This window comes from Canis lupus, chromosome X, assembly GCF_003254725.2.
Source record: "Canis lupus dingo isolate Sandy chromosome X, ASM325472v2, whole genome shotgun sequence".
In the NCBI taxonomy this organism is placed as follows: domain Eukaryota; kingdom Metazoa; phylum Chordata; class Mammalia; order Carnivora; family Canidae; genus Canis; species Canis lupus.
Genome location: NC_064281.1, coordinates 70,212,100 through 70,235,288, shown reverse-complemented (window position 1 = coordinate 70,235,288; position 23,189 = coordinate 70,212,100). Strand labels below are relative to the sequence as shown.

At 35.9% G+C, this 23,189-nt stretch overlaps 1 protein-coding gene and 1 pseudogene across 7 annotated transcripts in view; both read right to left on the bottom strand.

The window, feature by feature from the left end:
- DIAPH2 (diaphanous related formin 2) overlaps positions 1 to 23,189 on the bottom strand; it is a 1,060,012-nt gene that overhangs the window by 944,252 nt on the left and 92,571 nt on the right. For 4 of the 7 annotated variants that reach the window (XM_049107607.1, XM_025431781.3, XM_049107609.1 and 1 more), the window contains one exon: positions 11,711 to 11,731. The exons of the other annotated variants lie outside the window; for them this stretch is intronic. In XM_049107607.1, coding sequence (XP_048963564.1) covers positions 11,711 to 11,731 — 21 coding nt within the window. The remainder of the gene's footprint in view (positions 1 to 11,710; positions 11,732 to 23,189) is intronic. 7 annotated transcript variants of the gene reach the window in all.
- LOC112649560 (U4 spliceosomal RNA) lies at positions 15,629 to 15,756 on the bottom strand (annotated as a pseudogene).

Sequence of the window (23,189 nt, the reverse complement as noted above, 5' to 3'; positions counted from 1 at the left end):
GCATTTAAAATGAATGTATATTCTGTCTTTGGATGGAACATTCTATTTATATCTATTAAGTCCTTCTGTCTAATATGTCCATTAAGGTCAATATTTCCTTATTGATTTTCTGTCTAGATGATCTATTGACATAAATAGGGTATTAACATTCTTACTATTATTGTATCACTGATAATTTCTCACTTTAGGTCTGATAATATCTCCTTTATATATTTAGGTCTCCTATGTTGGGTATGTAAATATTTACAAATCATACCCTTTTGACGGATTGATTCCTTTATCATTATGTAGTGCCCTTCTTTGTATTTTATTACAGTCTCTGTTTTAAAGCTCATTTTGCCTAAAAAATGTATAGCTATTTGTTTTCATTTAGTTTACACGTGAAAGAAACATCTTTTTTCATCCCTTCACTTCCAGCCTATGTGAATCTTTACATCTGAAGTGAGTCTCTTACAAGCAGGAAATAGATAGATTTTACATCCATTATCCATTCAATCATTCTGTCTTTTGTCTGGAGAATTTAGACCATTTATATTTAAAGTAATTACTGATAGGTATGCACTTATTGCTATTTTGTTCATTATTTCTGGTCCTCTTCCCTTGTGGTTTGATTACATTCTTTAGTGTTATACTTAGAATCCTTTTTTATGTATGTCTGTGTCTCTATATTTTTGCTTTTTTTATTTTATTTAATTTTTTTATTGGTGTTCAATTTGCCAACATATAGAATAACATCCAGTGCTAATCCCATCAAGTGTCCCCCTCAGTGCCCGTCACCCAGTCACCCCCACCCCCCGCCCACCTCCCTTTCTACCACACCTAGTTCGTTTCCCAGAGTTAGGAGTCTCTCATGTTCTGTCTCCCTTTCTGATATTTCCCACTCATTTTTTCTCCTTTCCCCTTTATTCCCTTTCACTATTTTTTATATTCCCCAAATGAATGAGACCATATAATAATGTTTGCTTTGTGGTTAGAATGAGCCTCACATATAATAGTTCATAAATATAACTGCATTTTGAGTTGACAGCAACATAAGTTTTAATGCACTTTAAAACTTTATATTTTTACTCCCTTCTGCCCACAATATAAATTTTATTATATTCTAAAATTCTTCATTTTTACTCCCTCCTTTCCCATTTTATGTTTTTCATGTCACATTTTACAACCTTTTTATTTTGTGTGTCTTAATTGACTATGGTAGTGCTAGTTATTTTTTACTACTTTTGTCTTTCAATCTCCATACTAACTTTTTAAGTGATTAATATGCTACCTTTATTATATATTTACCTTAGCCAATAAGATTTGTACTTTCGTTATGTTTTCTTATTGCTAATCCATGCCCTATCCTTTCAACTTAAAGAGGTCTCTTTAACATTTATTATAAAGCTGGTTTGGCGGTCATAAACATGTTTGGCTTTTGCATATCTGGAAAACTCTTTATCAGTCTTTCAAATCTAAATGGTAACAACTTGTCAGAATATTCTTGGTTGGAAATTCTTCCCTTTCAACACTTTGAATATGTCATTCAACTCCCTTCTGGCCTAGAGTTTATCCTGAAAAATCTGCTACTACTCTCATGGGGTTTATCTTATACATAACAACTTGTTTTTCTCTTGCTGCTTTTAAGATTCTCTTGTTAACTTTTGACATTTTAATTATAATGTGCCTTGGTAGGGATCTTTGTAGTTTCTTATTTGGAACTCTTAGCTACCTGGATCTGAATGTCTGTTTTCCTCCCGCTGGTTAGGGATATTTCCAGCCATTATTTCTTCAAAAAAGTTTTCTGCCCCTTTCTCAATCTTCTCCTTCTGGGACCCCTATAATGCAATCACTATTCCACTTGATGTTGTTCTATGGGTCCCTTAATCTATCTTTGCTTTTTAAAATTATTTATTGTTTTTATGCTACTCCATTTGGATAAGTTCCACTGCCCTGTCTTCTAGATCACTGGTTCTTTATTCTGCTTCATCTAGTCTGCTGTTGAAACCCCCTAGGGTATTTTTCAGTTTAGGTATTATCTTCTTCTGCCTTGTGGTTTCTTTTTGGTTGTTTCTTATATTTTCTGTCTGTTAGTTAAAGTTCTCACAGTGTTCATCTAATCTTATCCAAGTTCAATGAGCATCTTTATGCCCTCTACTTCATTGTTTTAGTAAGTTTTGTTGTGATTTGCTTTAATATTAATGTTCCCTCCATTGATTGCAACAAAGTGGAGAAGATACAGTGGCTAATAAAAGAGTTTCAAGATGTGTGTACCTAACAACATTCCTTTAAAATAATCTTTTATCCCAAGAAGTTACAAATTTAGTTTAACAATGGAAAAAGTATTGGTTAATTTGCCTATGAAACTGCTTTACAGTCAGAAAAATGTGAATCTCATACCTCAGTCTACACATCTAGATTATCATATTGAGAAGAATTTTGGTGTGATGTAGTGGGTAGAAATGGTTAGCTCCTGTCTAGGAACAATTTTTTCTTAAACTGGCTATTAAGGTATATGACCTTTTCTTTGAACTCTCCATCAGGTAAATTACTCATCTACATTTCATTAAGATTTTTTCTGCAGTCTTACCTTGTTCTCTTGTTTGCAACATATTCCTCTGTTTCCTCATTTTGCTTAACTCTCTATGTATTGGGCAAAACAACTAACTCTTCCAGTCTTGAGGGAATGATCCCATGTAGGAGATTAACCCAATTTTGAAACCTTGTCATAGCTCTAGTTTGTTTCTTATACCTTTGTGATTATCTCAGTAGCCTGATTTATTCTTAATAGGTCCCAGTGTTGAGGATGTGCCAGTACCTGTCAATGTTCCAGAAGTGAACTCAGTCAGAACCTAGATTTATGCTACCTGGAAGCCAGACCATCAGGTAGCAGCTTTTATAAAGTTAATAAATCTATATAGTCCTTTGATACTACAATCATAAAACGTGCCAACCTCCAGATCAGACAATCTGGAGGTGTCCCCTGGGTGACAGTTGCAAAAATCAGGGCTTCAGAGGGATGAATAAGCTCTTTTATGGGATATACCAGTGAGCTATAGTGAGGCTAATGGAGAGTGCAAAGATGGCTTCCCCTAGACTATGTTCCCTAAGAACAGCTCCAGAGCCTGTGAATGTATGGCAAATCTGAAGTCTAACCCTTGGATGAAGCTCCAACACAAGTAAATAGGACTTTTTCACAGAATGACTCACAGTGTATTTCAGTCTGCTGTGTTTTGAAGGAGACTTTCAGCCAGTTTTCAGAAGGAACTATTCTATTTGTAGTTGCAGATGCAGTGTGTGGGAAGAGGTGAATTAAGGATCTTCTTATCCTGCCATCTTATACTGTCCTCTCAATCACTATAGCTGCCTTAAATGTCTTATCAAGCATCATATTTTAAACATATTATTTTACCTGACTATATACACAAAGAAATGTTATCAACAGAAATTTCTATCACGATTGCAATTAAAATACACAGAAAATAAAACTGCAATGCAGAATCCTACATGAAAAGTTTGTCTTCTTCTTTCCAATATCAGGATATATTATAAAGCATAACTACCCCATACTCATAAATATTAATGCAATCAACTTACAAAATATATGTCTAAACATAAGTCAATATTCATTCTGTCTTAGATGTTTCCAAATGTCCAAGGCATAATAACTTACTAATATTTTATAATCTGTTATTTTAGCATTTCTTAAACAATAAATTTAATCTGGCATAATAAAATTATATAATTTGTGAAAATGCAGTGGAAGAGAAGGGACTGATAAGAAACTGTTCTAAAAATGAATGGAGATTTTAATAATAAACTTTTCAAAACATAGACAGATACTCCAATCTAAAACAAGTATAACACACAAGCTGGCTTGCAGTATTAAAACATAAGGAAACAGGAAGTTAGCTATTCACTGTATATAATGAACGTGAAATTAGAAAAGACTGAACTTGGAACTTTAAAATAGCTCATGCTATTTTGAAAAGATCTCTTATAATCTACCATCGTTACATAGTCTCAGGTCTTATTTTCATCTGATTACCAAATGAGTTCTTCTACTTTATATATAGTAGTTAAAAATAATTGCATTGATTATTTTTATTCTGATTGAATTGAGATTTTTAACAAAATCGTCACCCCCATAAAACTAATTGTTTTATAGTAGCAACTTTCCTAAGATTTCTAAACCCATAAGAAAAAACAATCAAGTTGGAGTGTAAGAAAATCCTGTTTTATCAGGAAGCAGCTACTTCAAACTCCAATAATCAATGTTTTGTCTCCCCCTTCTGGACTGTACAATTATTAAAAAAAAAACACACAAAACTTTACTCTTTTTTCATAGGATATTTTCAAATAATTGTCCTCACACAAGTACAACATTATATGAAGGAACACTAAGATACTATTCAATCAGTAAGCAAATAAGATTTCAATTTAATAATGCAATCTTAATTATGTAAAACGCTTATCTAGTAAGCAATACTATAAGCCAACAAAATGATTAGCTCTTTTCTATCTGGATATTGAGTCACCTAGAAGTATATATAGCTTTAATTGCCTAATACAAGTACTGAGGCTTCAGTTTATAAACCGGTAAATGTTGTCAGAATGATAAATATATGTTCAGCAGCAATGTGCAGAGAGTATATTTAAAACAGTAAAAGTAGGAGTGTAAAACAGTGAACCAAATTATAAAATTCTACTCTTAACACTACAAGTGCTAAAGAAATGTTCTTGTATGGTGATAACTGTATTCTTGTTTTTGTGATTTTACTATGAACTCATTTTTTACTCCAAACTTAGTCTCCTCCTGATTTTTCTATGCATGCTCAAATCACCATCATTTCAGCCACCCATGTTTGAAATTTCAGTCATTATTATTGTACATATCTCCTCTGCTCTTTTCAATCATTTGCTGAGACTAATATATTTCCACAATCACTCATCTATACTCTCCATTTAATCTACTACAACAAATCTCAGCTTCATCTCCTTGCCCTAGTTTCTAATCTCTCCTGTTTCTACTGCTCAATTAATCTTCCCCAAATACAGCTCAGATTTTGCCATTCTATTGCTCATAACCTTTTAGGATTCTTCTCTATTAAAGTACAACTCCTCGCCATATCCTTCCTAAAGTGACCTTATCCTATCTTTTCAAATGTGCAACTCAATACTACATTTAACCTATGTTTCCAGTCACCTTAAATAGCTCTTGTGGTTGGTTATTAAATATGCCCATACCTGCCCTTGTTCAACTTCACTCTAACCACACTAGCCTCCTTACTATTCTTCAAATACTCAAGGCACACTCCAGCCTCAAAACCATGGCACTTGAGGTTCCCTCTGCCTGTAAAGTTCTTCCCTATATATTTACATGGTTCTCCCCAATTTCATTCATGTCTCTTCAAATGTCACCACATAGAGAATTCATCTATCTAAAATAGTACATCCTTGATCACTCTCAGCTTTCTCATTTTATGTTTTTTTTTGTTTCACAGCACTTACCAGTAGTACTTGCCATTAAATTTGATATGTGTCATTGTCTGTCTCCTCAGTTACAATGTAAGCTCCATGAGGAATTTATCTATATTGTTCATGATTCAACTGCCTAGAATAGTGCCTGGCCCATCATAGGAGTCCAGTAACTTTTTGTTTAAAAAAATGAAACTGTGGTTAGAGAGGTTAATAAGACCACAAGGAATGAATGAATGAGTGGTGAAAAAGGGGTTAAAATTCAGGACTTTATGATGTCTAAACAAATACTATTCCAAAAACACCCTACTACTGCCCTAGGCATTCAACTATGTTGCTAAATCCCCTTATATTTAACATTATAAGGTCTGGTCACTATAATTCTATCTTCCAATTATCATATATAATCATATCATTATCTTTTTTTTCCACAGAAGAATGGTGATTTTTTCCACCTGTGGATAAATTATTCCTGGTTTGCAATGAAATCAAATCAATCAGTTTAACTGTTTTCTAAATCAGTTTTCTGTCATGTGTTCATAAATAACAAAAACAATTTATTTTGGTTCAAAAAATTGCACAACACTTATTTAAAACCAGAAGACACTGAAAAATTCATTCAGTTATTTCCATCTCTACCCTGCCCCAATTCCCTTTTGCTATTTGTTATATACACCTACAGGAAAATATTTTTATTATTCCACTTCACAGATCTATCTATAACATGCCTTCAACTATTTTATAAAATCTTTAGAATAACCTTCTCAATATTATATTGAGACCACATATGAATTTTTTTTATTGTTTTCTCAAAGCCCAACAATAATCTATACTACATAACATATAGCTTCCAATAAACAGGAAAAGCATTCTCCTTTTTCCATCTAGCTGAATCTTAACATTCTTGATCCAGAATAAATCCTATTAAATAGCACACATCTTGAATACTTGTTAAAAAGAATAGGCTGCTCATAGTCTTATCTCATTTTACCATGTAATCTTCATGTTTTTATGTTCTTCATACCAAGTATTTTATAGAATTCGATACATTTAGCAAAAAAATGTAATTTAGACCTACTAACTTGAAAGCCTCTGTGTATGTTAAATGCGGTAAATATAAACATAAACTTCAAAATCATCTTGAATTTAGTACTGTTATCCTCTTGTTTGAATGTGGAGACTAGAGTGCAGAGAGGTTAAGTAATCATCTAAGGACACATAAGAGAGGGGATCTGAACCCAAGTCTATTTGTCTCTAAACCCATGACCTTTACTGAAATCTACATCCCTTCATACTATAGACAAAAAGAGACCCACAGGGTGATAATATTATTCATGATATATACATTATTATATATAATATATATATTATTATAAACTAAAATCAACTAGGAGTTTTATATTTTATATTTTATTTTTTAAAGATTTTATTTTTTTGTTTATTCATGAAAGACACAGAGAGAGGCAGAGAAGCAGAGACACAGGCAGAGGGAGAAGCAGGCTCCATGCAGGGAGCCTGATGTGGGACTTGATCCCAGGACTCCAGGGTTATGCCCTGGACCGAAGGCAGGTGCCAAACCACTGAGCCACCCAGGGATCCCAACTAGGAGTTTTATAATAGAAGCTCTTAAGGAACATGTAATAGAAAGTATAAGATAAAGTAAAAATTGATTAAGAGAGTTAAACTAAAATGCTACAATACTTCATATACGTTACAAGGTGGAAATTGAGGGGAGTGACTTAGGGATGACAATTGGGGAGATTGCTTCAGGGAGAGGTGTGGAGGATGTGCAGAATGTTGACAGAAGAAGAAAAACATTCTATACAAAAAAGTGATCACAGGATAAGTAAAATCAGAGAAGCAAGACTGCAGGAGGTTCGGGCAGCCCAGGTGGCTCAGCAGTTTAGCACCACCTTTGGCCCAGGGGATGATCCTGGAGACCTGGGATCGAGTCCGTTGTCAGGCTCCCTGCATGGAGCCTGCTTCTCCCTCTGACTGTGTCTCTGTCTCTCTTTCTCTCTGTGTCTCTCATGAATAAATAAATAAAATCTTAAAAAAAAAAAAATACTGCATGAGGCTCAGGGAGTAGTTATGTTCAGGTAAAAGCCTGCAGTTTCTGGTCTGATGTTTAAAGTAAATTTATAAAGGAGAATAATGAAAATGAAAAGTAAGACTGACAGCAGTTAAAGATTGAGAGGGCTTCAAATCTGCTTCTAATCAACATTAGAGATGCGAAACGAAGATAGGGTCATGCAGACCGAGTTTATTATACATTCCATCTAATTTCAATCTGATTTTTATATAACTTATTTTTTGACCAACATATATAATCTCTAGGCAGCCATAATACATAAAAGTAGTTATTTCGACAATGTATTCTCTCTGGAACACTTCTGTGAATGTTTTCATCTGCCAATTTTATCAACAAACACACACTTCCCATCTTTTGAACACTAATGAGACCAAGAAAAATAAGCCCTTTTCTACCTGCCTTTTCACCAGACTGATTTTAACGACTGTTTTCTCGCTCTTGACTCTGGTCTCAAAAGAGAAAAGAAAAGAAGAAAAGAAAAGAAAGAAAAAGAAAAAGAAAAAGAAAAAGAAAAAGAAAAAGAAAAAAAAAGAAAAGAAAAGAGAAAAGAAAAGAAAAGGAAAGAAAAGAAAGAGAGGAGAGGAGAGGAGAGGAGAGGAGAGGAGAGGAGAGGAGAGGAGAGGAGAGGAGAGGAGAGGAGAGAGAGAGAAGAGAAGAGAAGAGAAGAGAAGAGAAGAGAAGAGAAGGAGAGAGAAGAGAAGAGAAGGAGAGAAAAGAGAAAAGAAAAGAAAAGAAAAGAAAAGAAAAGAAAAGAAAAGAAAAAAGAAAGAAAAGAAAGAAAAGAAAAAAGAAGAGAGAGAGGAGAGGAGAGGAGAGGAGAGGAGAGAAGAGAAGAGAAGAGAAGAGAAGAGAAGAGAAGAGAAGAGAAGAGAAGAGGAGAAGAAGAGAAGAAGAGAAGAAAAGAAAACAATGAAGAAAAATCTTCCCTCTTAAGGCACTCCTCTCACTTAAGCTCTAGAATTAAGGCACCCCTCCCACCTAAACTCTAGAACCAATCCTTCATCATCCTCTAAATTTTTTTAATTAATTTATTTATGATAGTCACAGAGAGAGAGAGAGAGAGAGAGAGAGGCAGAGACACAGGCAGAGGGAGAAGCAGGCTCCATGCACCGGGAGCCCGATGTGGGATTCGATCCCGGGTCTCCAGGATCACGCCCTGGGCCAAAGGCATGCGCTAAACCGCTGCACCACCCAGGGATCCCCCTTCATCATCCTCTAGAAGCTGATTCCTATATTTTCCTCCCTTTATTGCAAGATATACAAAGCAAATTCCAATGTCAGAAGCAGGTCACAGATAAGACTTGGGTGTGAAATAGTTTATATTGAAGATCAATCATAACATCCATCTAATTATACTGTCTTTCAAAACAAAACACTCGGACAAGATGAAACTTCTCCATGAACCATATATAGCCTTTTGGCCTGCCACTTTTCAACCATTTACTATGTATCTATAAAGCCCTATCTTTCTTTATTCTGTTTACACCTCTTTCACATTAGACCTAGTATTTTGAGTAAATGAGCTATGTTCATCAGGGAAGAAAGACATGTAAATGATTCATTATAATAAAATATGTTCAATATTGTAGTACAGCTATATAATGGTGCTATGGAAAGGAAGGAGTTATTTAGGACAAATTCTCCAAAGATTGACATGAAGCTTAATCTTGATAGATACTTAGGAGTTTTCTAGGCACTCTAAAGAAGAAAAGGGCATTCTAGCTCAAAGAAATAGGATATGCTTGATTTAGAGGTATTAAAGAGTAGGATATTAAGGAATTGCCAAGTACTCCTGTACAAATAGAGGACAGGCACATGTATGAATGAAGATGGAGATGAGATTAGAAAAAGGAGCAGGGTTAAGATCACAAAGGGCTATAGGATCCCGTTTCAAAGTTTTAAGGTGGGGAATCAGCAAGATGTATGGTAACAGTGTAGAACATGACATGAGCAAGGTTAGAGAGTGAATACCTAGAGACTACCTAGGAGGCTCTGGCAATCACAGGTGTGTTTAATGACTAATTAAGGGAGAGAGTTGAGAGTTAGGTAAGAGAAATAATCAACAGAACTTTAATTCCATTGGATATGGAGAAATCAGTAATATTTTACAAACTCTGGCATAAGCCATGCAGAGAACAAGCTAGCTTCAGTTCACATTAAAGTAAGCTCAAGATTCTTTTGAAGCCCAAAACTCTATTTAACCCCACCCTCCTACACCTAGCCTCCAATTTAAAACAGACCCTCATTGATTCACACACAAGTCTCCTAGTAGCCCTGGAAACAAATCTCTATCCTAATCCAGTATTTCTCAAAGCATCCTCTTCAGTCTACCTTAAGAGGATCTCCTGAGGTGCTTGATAAATATGTAGAGTTCTTGGCCCTATCCTAGAACCCAAGAGGGACAAAATTTGCATTTTTATACACTTTTTAATTTTAGAACAATTAGTCTAATGCAGCCTACCTGCTACTATCATATTTATTTTTCTCAAACCCTGCTTCCTTCATGTCACTTTCTTGTTCAAACTGATTTCTAATCTTCAAACTGGACTTCAAGAATATCTTTCAACTTAATTTTTCAAGCTTTCCAATATATATTCTCAACAAAGTCAACTTCATCTCTTGTTTGTCTCTTATCCACCCCCTATGCACACAGTTTGGTTCCTTCTCTAGGCCTCTGCATCAAATATTTCCACAACCTGAGAGCTGCTTTTGGTCTCACCTCCTATATCAAATCCAAGCCATAATAATTAAGGATTCTCAAAAATCTAGCTTAAATTCAGAAACTTACATGAACTTTTCTCTACTCTATGCCTACTTCTCTCTCCTGCTTATGAATTCCTACTACACTTACAATCAGCATGCACAATTTAAAGATTGACTCTTTCCATATGTATTGTTATATATGGAAATATATATATTGTTATATATATAAACTATAAGGTCTTAATGTTATTTTCCAGTCATCAATGAATCTAACATAATCGTTGGCACATATTAAGGACTAAAGAAATATTTGCTAATGTTTGAAATTACATCAAAATATTGATGGCTTTTTGCTCCTGGATGTCACATAAATTTAAAAAGAAAAAACAACTAAATCAATTTTTAAACGAAAAAAATATTAAATACATTCACTATTCTGAATAATATGGTACTTGATAATGGTAAAGATGTCTTCTGCCCTGGTATCTAAAGCAAGACTGCTTAGTCATGAAGACAAGGTATTTACAAATACCTCTCAATTTTAATACAGGACATTTTTGGTGTATTACATAATAGTATATCATGTCATTATGGCAATGAAATACAGTGCCTTGAGTATAAAATCTCTAAAAGACATGGGGGCACCTGCGTGACACAGCTGGTAAAGCATTCAACTCTTGGTTTCAGCTAAATTTGTGATATCAGAGTTGTGGGATCGAGCCCAGCACTTGACTCTGCACTTAGCACAGAGTCTGCTCAGGTTTCTCTCTCTCCCTCTTCCTCTCCCTCTGCCCCTCCTTCCACTCATGCTCTCTCTCTTTAAAATAAATAATCTTTTTTAAAATCTCTAAAATTCAGCAAGAAAAAGACCCTTAAAAAATAATGTACACCAATCACTTCAATTTCTCCATTTAATACCTGAACCTCAAAGAAATTACATGATGTGCCCAAAGTTATACAACCAATTAGTAGTATCTAATGAAGACAAAGACCTAGGCCTCTTTGACTGCACATCAAATGTTGCTTTCATTACACTATGAAATCAAAGTGAGGTACTAAAATTAAAGTAAGATACTTTAACAAGAATTCCTGCAAACATAAACCAAACTATGAGGAGTCTCTCTCTGCCATCCTAAGACACTGAGGTAAAACACTCAATTTCCTCAGAATCATAAAACTGAATCATAAAATTGTAACCTTAGGTATAACTCTAAAAAATAAATAAAACTTTCTAAAATAAAATATACAAGCATATACCAGTTCTAAAACATTTCCAAAAAGCACAGGAAAAATACTTACCATAGCCTACTTCTCATCACCTGATATTAATCATCTCACTACTTTGTAAAATATACTCCAAAAGAAAAACCAAACATATAAAAGACTATAAGCAAAACTTGCTCAATTTCCAAAAGCAAAAATTCATAACTAAGGGTAAAATACATCTTTTGTACTCACCATAACTTTACTTCCAACTATCTGCAAGCAGTGGTCAACGGAGAGTGGTTATGGTGTGTAAAAAAAAAATTTAAAAAAATAAAAAAAACACACAATAGCAACAATATTAGAAATCAGAAGCTTTTCACAGAAGTGTTTAGTAAATAGCTAACTATATGTATACATTTAATACTTTAGATCTAGAGGCTAAAACAAATATACCAGTATTAATTTCTACCATATTTCAAAAATATGTAGTCTGCAAAATAAGGATTCCCAAGTAAAAGACTATTACTGTTTGACGATTTTTTTAACTGTATTGTAATAGCCTAATATAGTATAATGTAAGTATCAACTGATGTAAAATTATGTGTAACCAAGCATCAGAAATTTTACCAACCCATAGCTACTCAAAAAACTTACCAATAAAAACTGAATTTTTTCTTTCCTCATTACAACAGATATATTAAGGCTGAAATAAGGCCCTTTAGAATATAAATGTTGCATTTAAAGTCACGCATTAAGAAAGGAATTCTAGGTTGAAAACAAATATTTTATATTATGATTTTAAGGTTTTTAATACTGTTTTGTATTATACTTGAAAATTATGAAGGAGATAGATTGCTTATGATTCTAGTTGTCTAGGTCATGCAAACATTTGTTATTAAAAGATCAGATAATATCATGTAACATGAAGACAAAGAAGTAATTATATGTGAACATGCACATCTTCACAAGGAGGTAACAGTTCAAAAACTGAAACTTTAATTGAGCTTTCCTAATAGATAAGAGATAATAGAATTTCTGAGAAGCTGAATTCTGTTTAAGAAAGCAAGAAGTAGGGCAGCCCCGGTGGCTCAGCGGTTTAGCGCTGCCTGCAGCCCAGGGCCTGATCCTGGAGACCCAGGATCGAGTCCCATGTCGGGCTCCCTGCATGGAGCCTGCTTCTCCCTCTGCCTGTGTCTCTGCCTCTCTCTCTCTCTCTCCTCTCTGTGTATTCTCATGAATGAATAAATAAAATATTAAAAAAAAAAAAAAGAAAGAAAGAAAGCAAGAAGTAGGTGCAGCCTGGGTACCTCAGCGGTTTAGCACCGCCTTCAGCCCAGGGCATGACCCGGGAGACCTGGGATTGAGTCCCATGTCAGGCTACCTGCATGGAGCCTGCTTCTCCCTCTACCTATGTCTCTGCCTCTCTCTCTCTCTCTCTCTCTCTCTCTCTCTGTGTCTCTCATGAATAAATAAATAAATCTTTTTTTTAATTTTAAAAATTAAGAAAAAGAAAGCAAAATTGAAATCATAGTCCTAACATAATTTTATGCCTAAGCCCAATTATAAATCAAATCGTTATCAGATTCCTACACTTAAATATCAGGCAATGTCCAAAAAAGAACTAATCTACAATCTAAAAACATTAATATTACAGCAGTTATTATCAATATTATCAATATTAACCAGCTAGTACTTTTTTTTTCCAGATAGTACTTTAAAAAGAAAAATAAAATACTGAAATCTCAGGAAGCATCCTAAGTTTTAAACAGGACACCACAAGACGCAAAAAGACAATGACAGTTGCCAAGCAAATTATTTCAGAGGAATACATGAATCTCCAAATAGATAAGCAGCTTTCTTAAATATTCATTCAATAGACTATTTAGAGGCAGTGATTGAATAAAAGCCTCTCTGGTGCCATCAACAGTCTTCTGAATTGAAAGATATGCTATAGACCTAACTTATTTCCCAACCAAAAAGACAGAGGTCTTATTTATCCCTTGTTTATACAGCACAGACATAAGACTAAAACAAGAATGCAAGCCTGTCTTAATTAAGGCAAGTCTATACTTAGTGAGACAACCAAAGTATAGCCCATTAGTAATTCATTATGATTCCAAAACGATTCTATTTAGCTAAAGCTCATATAGTGACCAGATTAGATTGCCTAAGGAAAGCTAAAAGAAACATGTCTGGTCGTGTTTGACTTCAATTGTTTCACCAGAGAAAGAAAATATCTGCTAATAGCAAAAGCTAAACTATAAGACATGTATACACACATAGAGAGATGTTCTGCAACCTTCAAATTACAAGTTCTGTAACTACATGTGTGAATCTAAAAATTCTACAGATATATTTGGTGTCACTATTTTAACTTATTTCCTATTAAGATTTTTTTCTAATTAATGATACCTCTCAATGGGTCATGTGTCTTCAAAAATGTAACTTCACATATTTTAAAATCTCAGCTTCAAAAATTGTTGAGTTACAAATAAACAAATTAGATTTAAGTTAGTAATAAAATAGTTTCTTAATATTCTAAAAAAGACAATGGCTTTTGGCAAATTGTTAGAATTTCAGTGACTTATTTTTCCTAAGATAGAACATACAGGATCTCCAAAATCACTGAGATATCATGCCTCTTTCAGGATTATGAATATGGGTGACAACGTTTATATTATTAACAAAGCTTGGTTTTCCATCTCTGAAAACACATGCTGGTGTTTTGAAAATCTAAATTCTTCCAGATTTTTGTGGCTAAATTATGACCATGTGCCAACTATTATAGGTCAGGTCTATAACCACACTTGATATAATGAGCAAATGAGTCCACCCTGAGCAGAGAAGAGGTTCTTCTCCACTCATTCATCACTGACAGACCTATTGTAGCTACTTTTTCCTTTAACACTCACACAATTCAATATTCTCTAACATGGAACCTTAACAAGAAAACACTAGGCAATAGCTTTTTCATCAGTATCTTTTAATTTCCTATATATTTTTATTCCATGCTTGTTTTAGCAAAGATAGTTACATAGCAAAGAATTCTCTGCTTTACTTTGTGCTGAGTGTGGAGCCAGACATGGGGCTCGATCTCATTACCCATGAGATCATGACCTGAGCTGAAACAAAGAGTTGGACACTTAACAGACTGTACCACCCAGGCATGTCCCTCCCCAGTAAAGATTTTTAAATAGTTTGTTTTTCCACATTAAAGCATGTTATACATTTTTTAACAAAACTTAATAATCACAGACATTTGTCAATTTTTTAGTCACCAAGCATCAGAACCTCTGTACCAAATATCTTTAATTCATTCCTCCAGATAAACTCTTTACCCTTCTTCACCTGTTATTTGCGCTACCAGTATAGCTGTATGGACTTTATTAACAGGTTTATATCTCTCTAGTTTCTAGTTAGGTTTCTCTAATAAGGAACGCTAGGAAATTAGAATGAGGTAGGGGAATGATGTGAACGTATATTTCCATTGGCTCTCTCCCTGAAAGATTGTCCCAAGCTGGCTGTCTTCAATTAAAACCACTGTTTCTTGCTCAGTGTTCCTTTGTAGGCTGCGAACGCTACCAAAATAGCTTAGGTGAAAATGAATTTTATTGGTTAAATCTGCATTTCCTAGTATTGTTTAATTTGTAACCACGGCAAAGCCAACCATTGTTTCACATTGCTGTTCCTTTGTCCATTTTTCTGTTAGGTCATGCAATTGTGGAGTGTCCCTAAAAATTCAGAATAACATTCTTTAGGGGTTGTATGCATTGCACATAACTTCTTTCACTCTTTGCTTGTCTTTTAAGTTCATTTATGAATCCTTTGTAATAAAATTTTACTTTTAATTCAATACTAAAAAAAAAAAATTCTTTCCTTTAAAAACAGGTCTTGAGCACAAACCTGTGCATTAGTTTCATCTTGCTTTACTGTCTGTATCCAGGAACCCAGGAGAATGATGGACATTTCCTACTGAGTTCATATTTTGTTTATTTTTCAATTCTATGCAAAATGATAAATGCAAGTGTTAAACGGGGAGATATATAATTTATGTTTAAAAGTAACTATAATTCTCACGTTTTATATGTGACTACAAAACATTCTCCATCAGGAACACTAGCCCTTTTTTTTACATCCAGATTAAAGTTTGGACTACATTTAAAGTATTTTCATGAAGAAGTGATTACAATCATATCTACTTTAAATGAAGAAACATTTTTTTAGGCTGACTTATTTATTAGCAACAATCACGCCTCGGATAAACCTCATTGGCTACGATACAGCCACTGTGCAAAGCTGAGACTGATGTATTTACTTTAAAGACTCTGCACACACACAAATGACTAGGGAGGGGGAGAATTTAAAGCAATGCCACATTGAAGGCAGAGCTGGATGTAGAACTCAATGCTATCACTCTGAGGTCACAAGCTGAGCTAAAAACAAGAAACAGAAGCTCCACTGACTAAACTACCCAGGCGCCCCAACTAGAAAACATTATTAAATAGTATATCAATATAATAAAATAGTACAAGATATACAAGGCATATCTAAAGCTTATTGAAAGCAGGATGGAAACCTTAGTTAAAACTAGGTAAAGAGGGGCAGTGCAAGACGGCAGAGGAGAAGGGTCGCCAAGTAACCTATCCCCACCAACTTAACTACATAACTTTCAAATCATCCTGAAAACCTACAAATTCAACCTGAGATTTAAAGAGAGAACAGCTGAAATGATACAGAGAGAAGAGTTTGCGCTTCTAACAAGTACAACTCATTTCAAGCCACTCTGCACTAAGCAAAATGTTTAGAAAAAACAACCCCCCACAAAAGAAAGAATCACAAACAGTATACTCTGCCACAGAGTTACAGAATTTGGATAACAATATGATGTCAGAAAGCCAATTCAGAAGCACAATTATAAAGCTACTGGTGACTCTGGAAAAAAGCATAATGGTATCAAGAGACATCATGACTGCAAAATTTAGATGTAATCTGACGGAAATTAAACATTAATTAAATGAGATGCAATCCAAACTGGAGGTCCTCACGATGATGGTTAAGGAGGTAGAAGAAAGAGTGAGTGACATGGAAGACAAGTAGATGGCAAGGATGGAAGCTGAGGAAAAAACAGAAAAACAATTAAAACACCGTAAGGAAAGGTTAAGGGAAATAAATGACAGCCTCAGAAGGAAAAATCTAGGTTTCACTTGGAGATTTAGGGGGTGCTGCAATGGAGAGAGGACCAGAAAGCATATTTCAACAAATCATAGCTTAGAACAACCCTAATCTGGGGACGGAAACAGGTATTCAGATCCAGAAGATGGAGACTTCTCCCCCTAATCAATAAAAACATTTCAACACCTGGAAATTTAACAGTGAAACTTGCAAATTCCAAAGATAAAGAGAAAATCCTTAAAACAGCAAGAGACAAGGGATCCCTAACTTACATGGGGAGAAATATTAAATTAACAGCAGACATCTCCACAGACACCCGACAGGCCAGAAAGGGATGGCAGGATATATTCAGGGTCCTAAACGAGAAGAAACTGCAGCCAAGAATACTTTATCCAGCAAGGCTCTCATTCAGAACAGAAGGAGAGATAAAGAGCTTCCAAGATAGGCAGAAACTGAAAGAATATGTGACCACCAAACCAGCTCTGCAAGAAATATTAAGATGGACTCTGGAAAAGAAAGAGGAACTCCAAGGAAACAATCCAAAAACAAGGACTGAATAGGTATCATGATGACACTAAATTCATATCTTTAACAGTAATTCTGAACGTGAATACGCTTAATGACCCCATCAAAAGGTGCAGGGTTTCAGACTGGATAAAAGTGCAAGACCCATCTATTTGCTGTCTACAAAACTCATTTTAGACCTAAGGACGCCTACACCTACAAATAAAAGGTTGGGACCATTTACCATTCAAATGGTCCTCAAAAGAAAGCAGGGGTAGCCATCCATATATCATATGAATTAAAGTTTATCCCAAAGACTGTAGTAAGAGATGAAGAGGGACACTATATCATACTTAAAGAATCTATCCAACAAAAGGACCTAACAATCATCAATATTTATACCCTAAATGAGGGAATGCCAACTATATCAATCAATTAATAACCAAAGTGAAGACATATTTAGATAATAATACATTATACTTGGTGACTTGAACACAGCACTTTATATAATCAACAAATCTTCTAAGCACAACATCTCCAAAGAAACAGGAACTTTAAATGATACACTGAACCAGATGGATTTCCCAGATATTTACAGAACTTTATATCCAAACGCAACTGAATACACATTCTTCTCGACTGCACATGGAACTTTCTCCAGAATAGACCACAGACTGGGTCACAAATAAGTTATTAACTGATACCAAAAGATTGGGATTGTCCCTTGTATATTTACAGACCACGAAACTTTGAAACTTGAACACAATCACAAGAAGAAATTTGGAAGAAGCTTAAACACCCGGAACTTAAAGAGCATCCTGCTAAAAGATGAAAGAGTCAACCAGGAATTTAGATAAGAAATAAAAAGATTCATGGAAACTAATGAGAATGAAGATATAACCCTTCAAAATCTTTGGAATACGGCAAAATCAGTCCTAAGAGGGAAAAACATCATAATACAAACCTCCTTCAAAAAAATGGAAAAAACTCAAATACACAAGCTACCCTCACACATAAAGGAACTTGAGAAAAAACAGCAACTAAAACCTACACCAAGCAGAAGAAGAGATTTAATAAAGATTCATGCAGAACTCAAATAAATAGAGACCAGAAGAACTGTAGAACACATCAACAAAACGAGTTGGTTGTTTCAAAGAGTTAATAAGATAGATAAACCATTAGCCACCCTTATTAAAAAAAAAGAGAGAGAGAGAGAGAAAAGACTCAAATTAATAAAATCACGAATGAAAAGGGAGACATCACAATCATACCAAGGAAATACAAACAATTTTAAAAACTTATTTTGAGCAGCTATACACCAATAAATTAGGATACCTAGAGGAAATGGATGCATTTCTGGAAAACCACAAACTACCAAAACTGGAACAGGAAGGAATAGAAAACCTGAACTGGCAAATAACCAGGGAGGAAATTGAAGCAGTCATCAAAAACCATCTAAGACACAAAGGTCCAGGTCTAGATGGTTTCCCAGGGGAATTCTATGAAACATTTAAAGAAACTATACCTATTCTACCCATGCTGTTCCAAAAGATATAAAGGGAGGGAATAATTCCAAACTCCTTTTATGAGGCCAGTATCACCTTAATTCCCAAAACAGACAAAGACTCCGCCAAAAAGAATTATAGACCAATATCCCTGATGAACACAGATGCAAAAATTCTCAACAAGATACTAGCCAATAGGATCCAACAGAACATTAAGAAAGTTATTCACCAGACCAAGTAGAATTTATCCCCAGGGATCCCTGGGTGGCGAAGCGATATGGCGCCTGCCTTTGGCCCAGGGCGCGATCCAGGAGACCCTGGATCGAATCCCACGTCGCGCTCCCGGTGCATGGAGCCTGCTTCTCCCTCTGCCTGTGTCTCTGCCTCTCTCTCTCTCTGTGTGACTATCATAAATAAATAAAAATTAAAAAAAAAAAAAAAAAAAGGATTTATCCCTGGGATGCAAGGCTGGTTCAACACTCGTAAAACAATCAACGTGATAGTTTATATCAACAAGAGAAAAAACAAAAACCATATGATCCTCTCAATAGATGCAGAGACAGCATTCGATAAAATACAGCACCCATTCCTGATCAAAACTCTTCAGAGTATAGGGATACAGGGAACATTCCTCAGCATCTTCAAAGCCATCTACGAAAAGCCCACAGCAAATATCATTCTCAATGGGGAAACACTGGGAGCCTTTCCCCTAAGATCAGGAACAAGACAGGGATGTCCACTCTCACCATTGCTATTCAAGGTAGTACTAGAAGTCCTAGCCTTAGCAATCAGACAACAGAAAGACATTAAAGGCATTCAAAATGGCAACGAAGAAGTCAAACTCTCTCTCTTTGCAGATGACATAATACTGTACATAGAAAACCCAAAAGACTCCACCACATGATTGTTAGAACACATATAACAATCCGGCAGTGTGCCAGGAATCAAAATCAATGCCCAGAAATCAGTGGCATTTCTATACACTAACAATGAAACTGAAGAAAGAGCAATTAAGGAGTCAATCCCATTTACAATTGCACCCAAAAACATAAGATACCAAGGAATAAACCTAACCAAAAAGGTAAAGTATCTATACCCTGAAAACTACAGAACACTTCTGAAAGAAACTAAAGTAGACACAAATGGAAAAATATTCCATGCTCATGGATTGGAAGAATTAATACTGTGAAAATGTCTATGCTACCCAGGGCAATTTACACATTCAATGCAATCCCTAACAAAATATCATGAACTTTCTTCAGAAAGTTGGAAAAAATCATCTTAAGATATCCGTGGAATCAGAAAAGAACCGAAATAGCCCGGGGAATACTGAAAAAGAAAATCAGAACCGGTGGCATCACCATGCTGGATATCAGGTTTTAGTACAAAGCTGTGGTCATCAAGACAGTGTGGTACTGGCACAAAAGCAGACACATAGATCAATGAAACAGAATAGAGAACCGGGAATGGGCCCTCAAATCTCTGATCAACTAATATTCGACAAAGCAGGAAAGACTATCCACTGGAAAAAGGACACTATCTTCAATAAACGGTGCTGGGAAAATTGGACAGCCACGTGCAAAAGAATGAAACTGGACCATTCTCTTACACCATACGCAAAGAGAAACTCAAAATGAATAAAATATCTAAATGTGAGACAAGAATCCATCAGAATCCTCGAGGAGAACACAAGCAACACCCTTTTTGAACTTGGCCACGGTACCTTCTTGCAAGATACATATGAAGGCAAGGGAAACAAAAGCAAAAATGAACTATGGGACTTCATCAAGATAAGAAGCTTCTGCACAGCAAAAGAAACAGTGAACAAAACTAAAAGACAACCTACAGAATGGGAGAAGATATTTGCAAATGACCTACCAGAAAAAGGGCTAGTATCCAAGATCTATAAAAAACTTATTAAACTCAACAGCAAAGAAACAAACAATCCAATCATGAAACGAGTAAAAAACATGAACAGAAATTTCACAGAGGAAGACATAGACATGGCCAACAAGCACACGAGGAAATGCTCCGCATCACTTTCCATCAGGGAAATACAATCAAAACCACAATGAGATACTACCTCACACGAATAAAAATTTTGAAAATTAACAAGACAGGAAACAACAAATGCTAGGAAGGATGTGGAGAAAGGGGAATCCTCTTGCACTGTTGGTGGGAATGTGACCTGGTACAACCACTCTGGAAAACTGTGTGGAGGTTCCTCAAAGAGTTAAAAATAGATATGCCCTACGACCCAGCAATTACACTGCTGGGGATTTACCCGAAAGATACAGATATAGTGAAATGGCAGGACACCTGCACCCCGATAGCAGCAATGTCCACAATAGCCAAACTGTGGAAGGAGCCTCGGTGTCCATCGAAAGATGAATGGATAAAGAAGATGTGGTCTATGAATACAATGGAATATTACTCAGCGATTAGAAACAACAAATACCCACCATTTGCTTTGACGTTAATGAAACTGGAGGGTATTATGCTGAGTGACATAAGTCAATCAGAGAAGGAGAAACATTATATGGTCTCAGTCATTTGGGGAATATAAAAAATAGTAAAACGGAATTAAGGGGAACGGAGAAAAAATGAGTGGGAAATATCAGAAAGGGAGACAGAACATGAGATATTCCTAACTCTGAGAAACGAACAAGGGGTGATGGAAAGGGAGGTGGGTAGGGGATGGGGGTGACTGGGTGACGGGCACTGAGGGGGGCACTTGATGGGATGAGCACTGGGTGTTATGCTATATGTTGGCAAATTGAACTCCAATAAAAAAAAAAGAGAAAAAAAAGGAAATACAAATCAAAACCAGAATGAGATACCACCTCACATGAGTAAGAATTGTGAAAATTAACAAGACAGGAAACAACAAATGCTGGGAAGGATATGGAGAAAAGGAACCCTCTTGCACTGTTGGTGGGAATGTGACCTGGTACAGCGACTCTGGAAAACTGTGTGGAGGTTCCTCAAGAGTTAAAAATAGAACTGCTCTACATCCCAACAATTGCACTGCTGGGGATTTCCCCCAAAGATGCAGATGCAGTGAAATGGCAGGACACCTGCACCCTGATGTTTATAGCAGCAATGTCCACAATAGCCAAACTGTGGAAGGAGCCTCGGTGTCCATTGAAAGATGAATGGAGGAAAATTAACAAGGCAGGAAACAACAAATGTTGGAGAGGATGCGGAGAAAAGGGAACCCTCTTACACTGTTGGTGGGAATGTGAACTGGTGCAGCCACTCTGGAAAACTGTGTGGAGGTTCCTCAAACAGTTAAAAATATACCTGCCCTACGACCCAGCAATTGCACTGTTGGGGATTTACCCCAAAGATACAAATGCAATGAAACGCCGGGACACCTGCACCCCGATGTTTCTAGCAGCAATGGCCACGATAGCCAAACTGTGGAAGGAGCCTCGGTGTCCAACGAAAGATGAATGGATAAAGAAGATGTGGTTTATGTATACAATGGAATATTACTCAGCTATTAGAAATGACAAATACCCACCATTTGCTTCAACGTGGATGGAACTGGAGGGTATTATGCTGAGTGAAGTAAGTCAGTCGGAGAAGGACAAACATTATATGTTCTCATTCATTTGGGGAATATAAATAATAGTGAAAGGGAAAATAAGGGAAGGGGGAAGAAATGTGTGGGAAATATCAGAAAGGGAGACAGAACGTAAAGACTGCTAACTCTGGGAAACGAACTAGGGGTGGTAGAAGGGGAGGAGGGCGGGGGGTGGGAGTGAATGGGTGACAGGCACTGGGTGTTATTCTGTATGTTAGTAAATTGAACACCAATAAAAAAAATAAATAAATAAATAAAATAAAAAATAAATAAATAAATAAATAAAAAAGAAAGATGAATGGATAAAGAAGATGTGCTCTATATATACAATGGGATATTACTCAACCATTAGAAATGACAAATACCCACCATTTGCTTCAACGTGGATGGAACTGGAGGGTATTATGCTGAGTGAAGTAAGTCAATTGGAGAAGAACAAACATTATATGGTCTCATTCATTTGGGGAATATAAAAAATAGTGAAAGGGAATAAAGGGGAAAGGAGAGAAATTGATTGGAAAATATCAGTGAGGGTGAGAGAACATGAAAGACTCCTAACTGGGATCCCTGGGTGGTGCAGCGATTTGGCGCCTGCCTTTGGCCCAGGGCGTGATCCTGGAGACCCGGGATCGAATCCCACATCGGGCTCCCGGTGCATGGAGCCTGCTTCTCCCTCTGCCTGTGTCTCTGCCTCTCTCTCTCTCTCTCTCTCTGTGACTATCATAAATAAATAAAGAAAAGAAAAAAAAAAAAAAGACTCCTAACTCATGGAAACGAACAAGGAGTGGTGGAAAGGGAATTGGGCGGGGGTTTGGGTGACTGGGTGACAGGTACTGATGGGGGCACTTGATGAGTTGAGCACTGGGTGTTATGCTATACGTTGCCAAATCGAACTCCAATAAAAAATTATACAAAAAAAAAACACAAATATGTAAACAGCCACATATTGAGCTATAGTTTA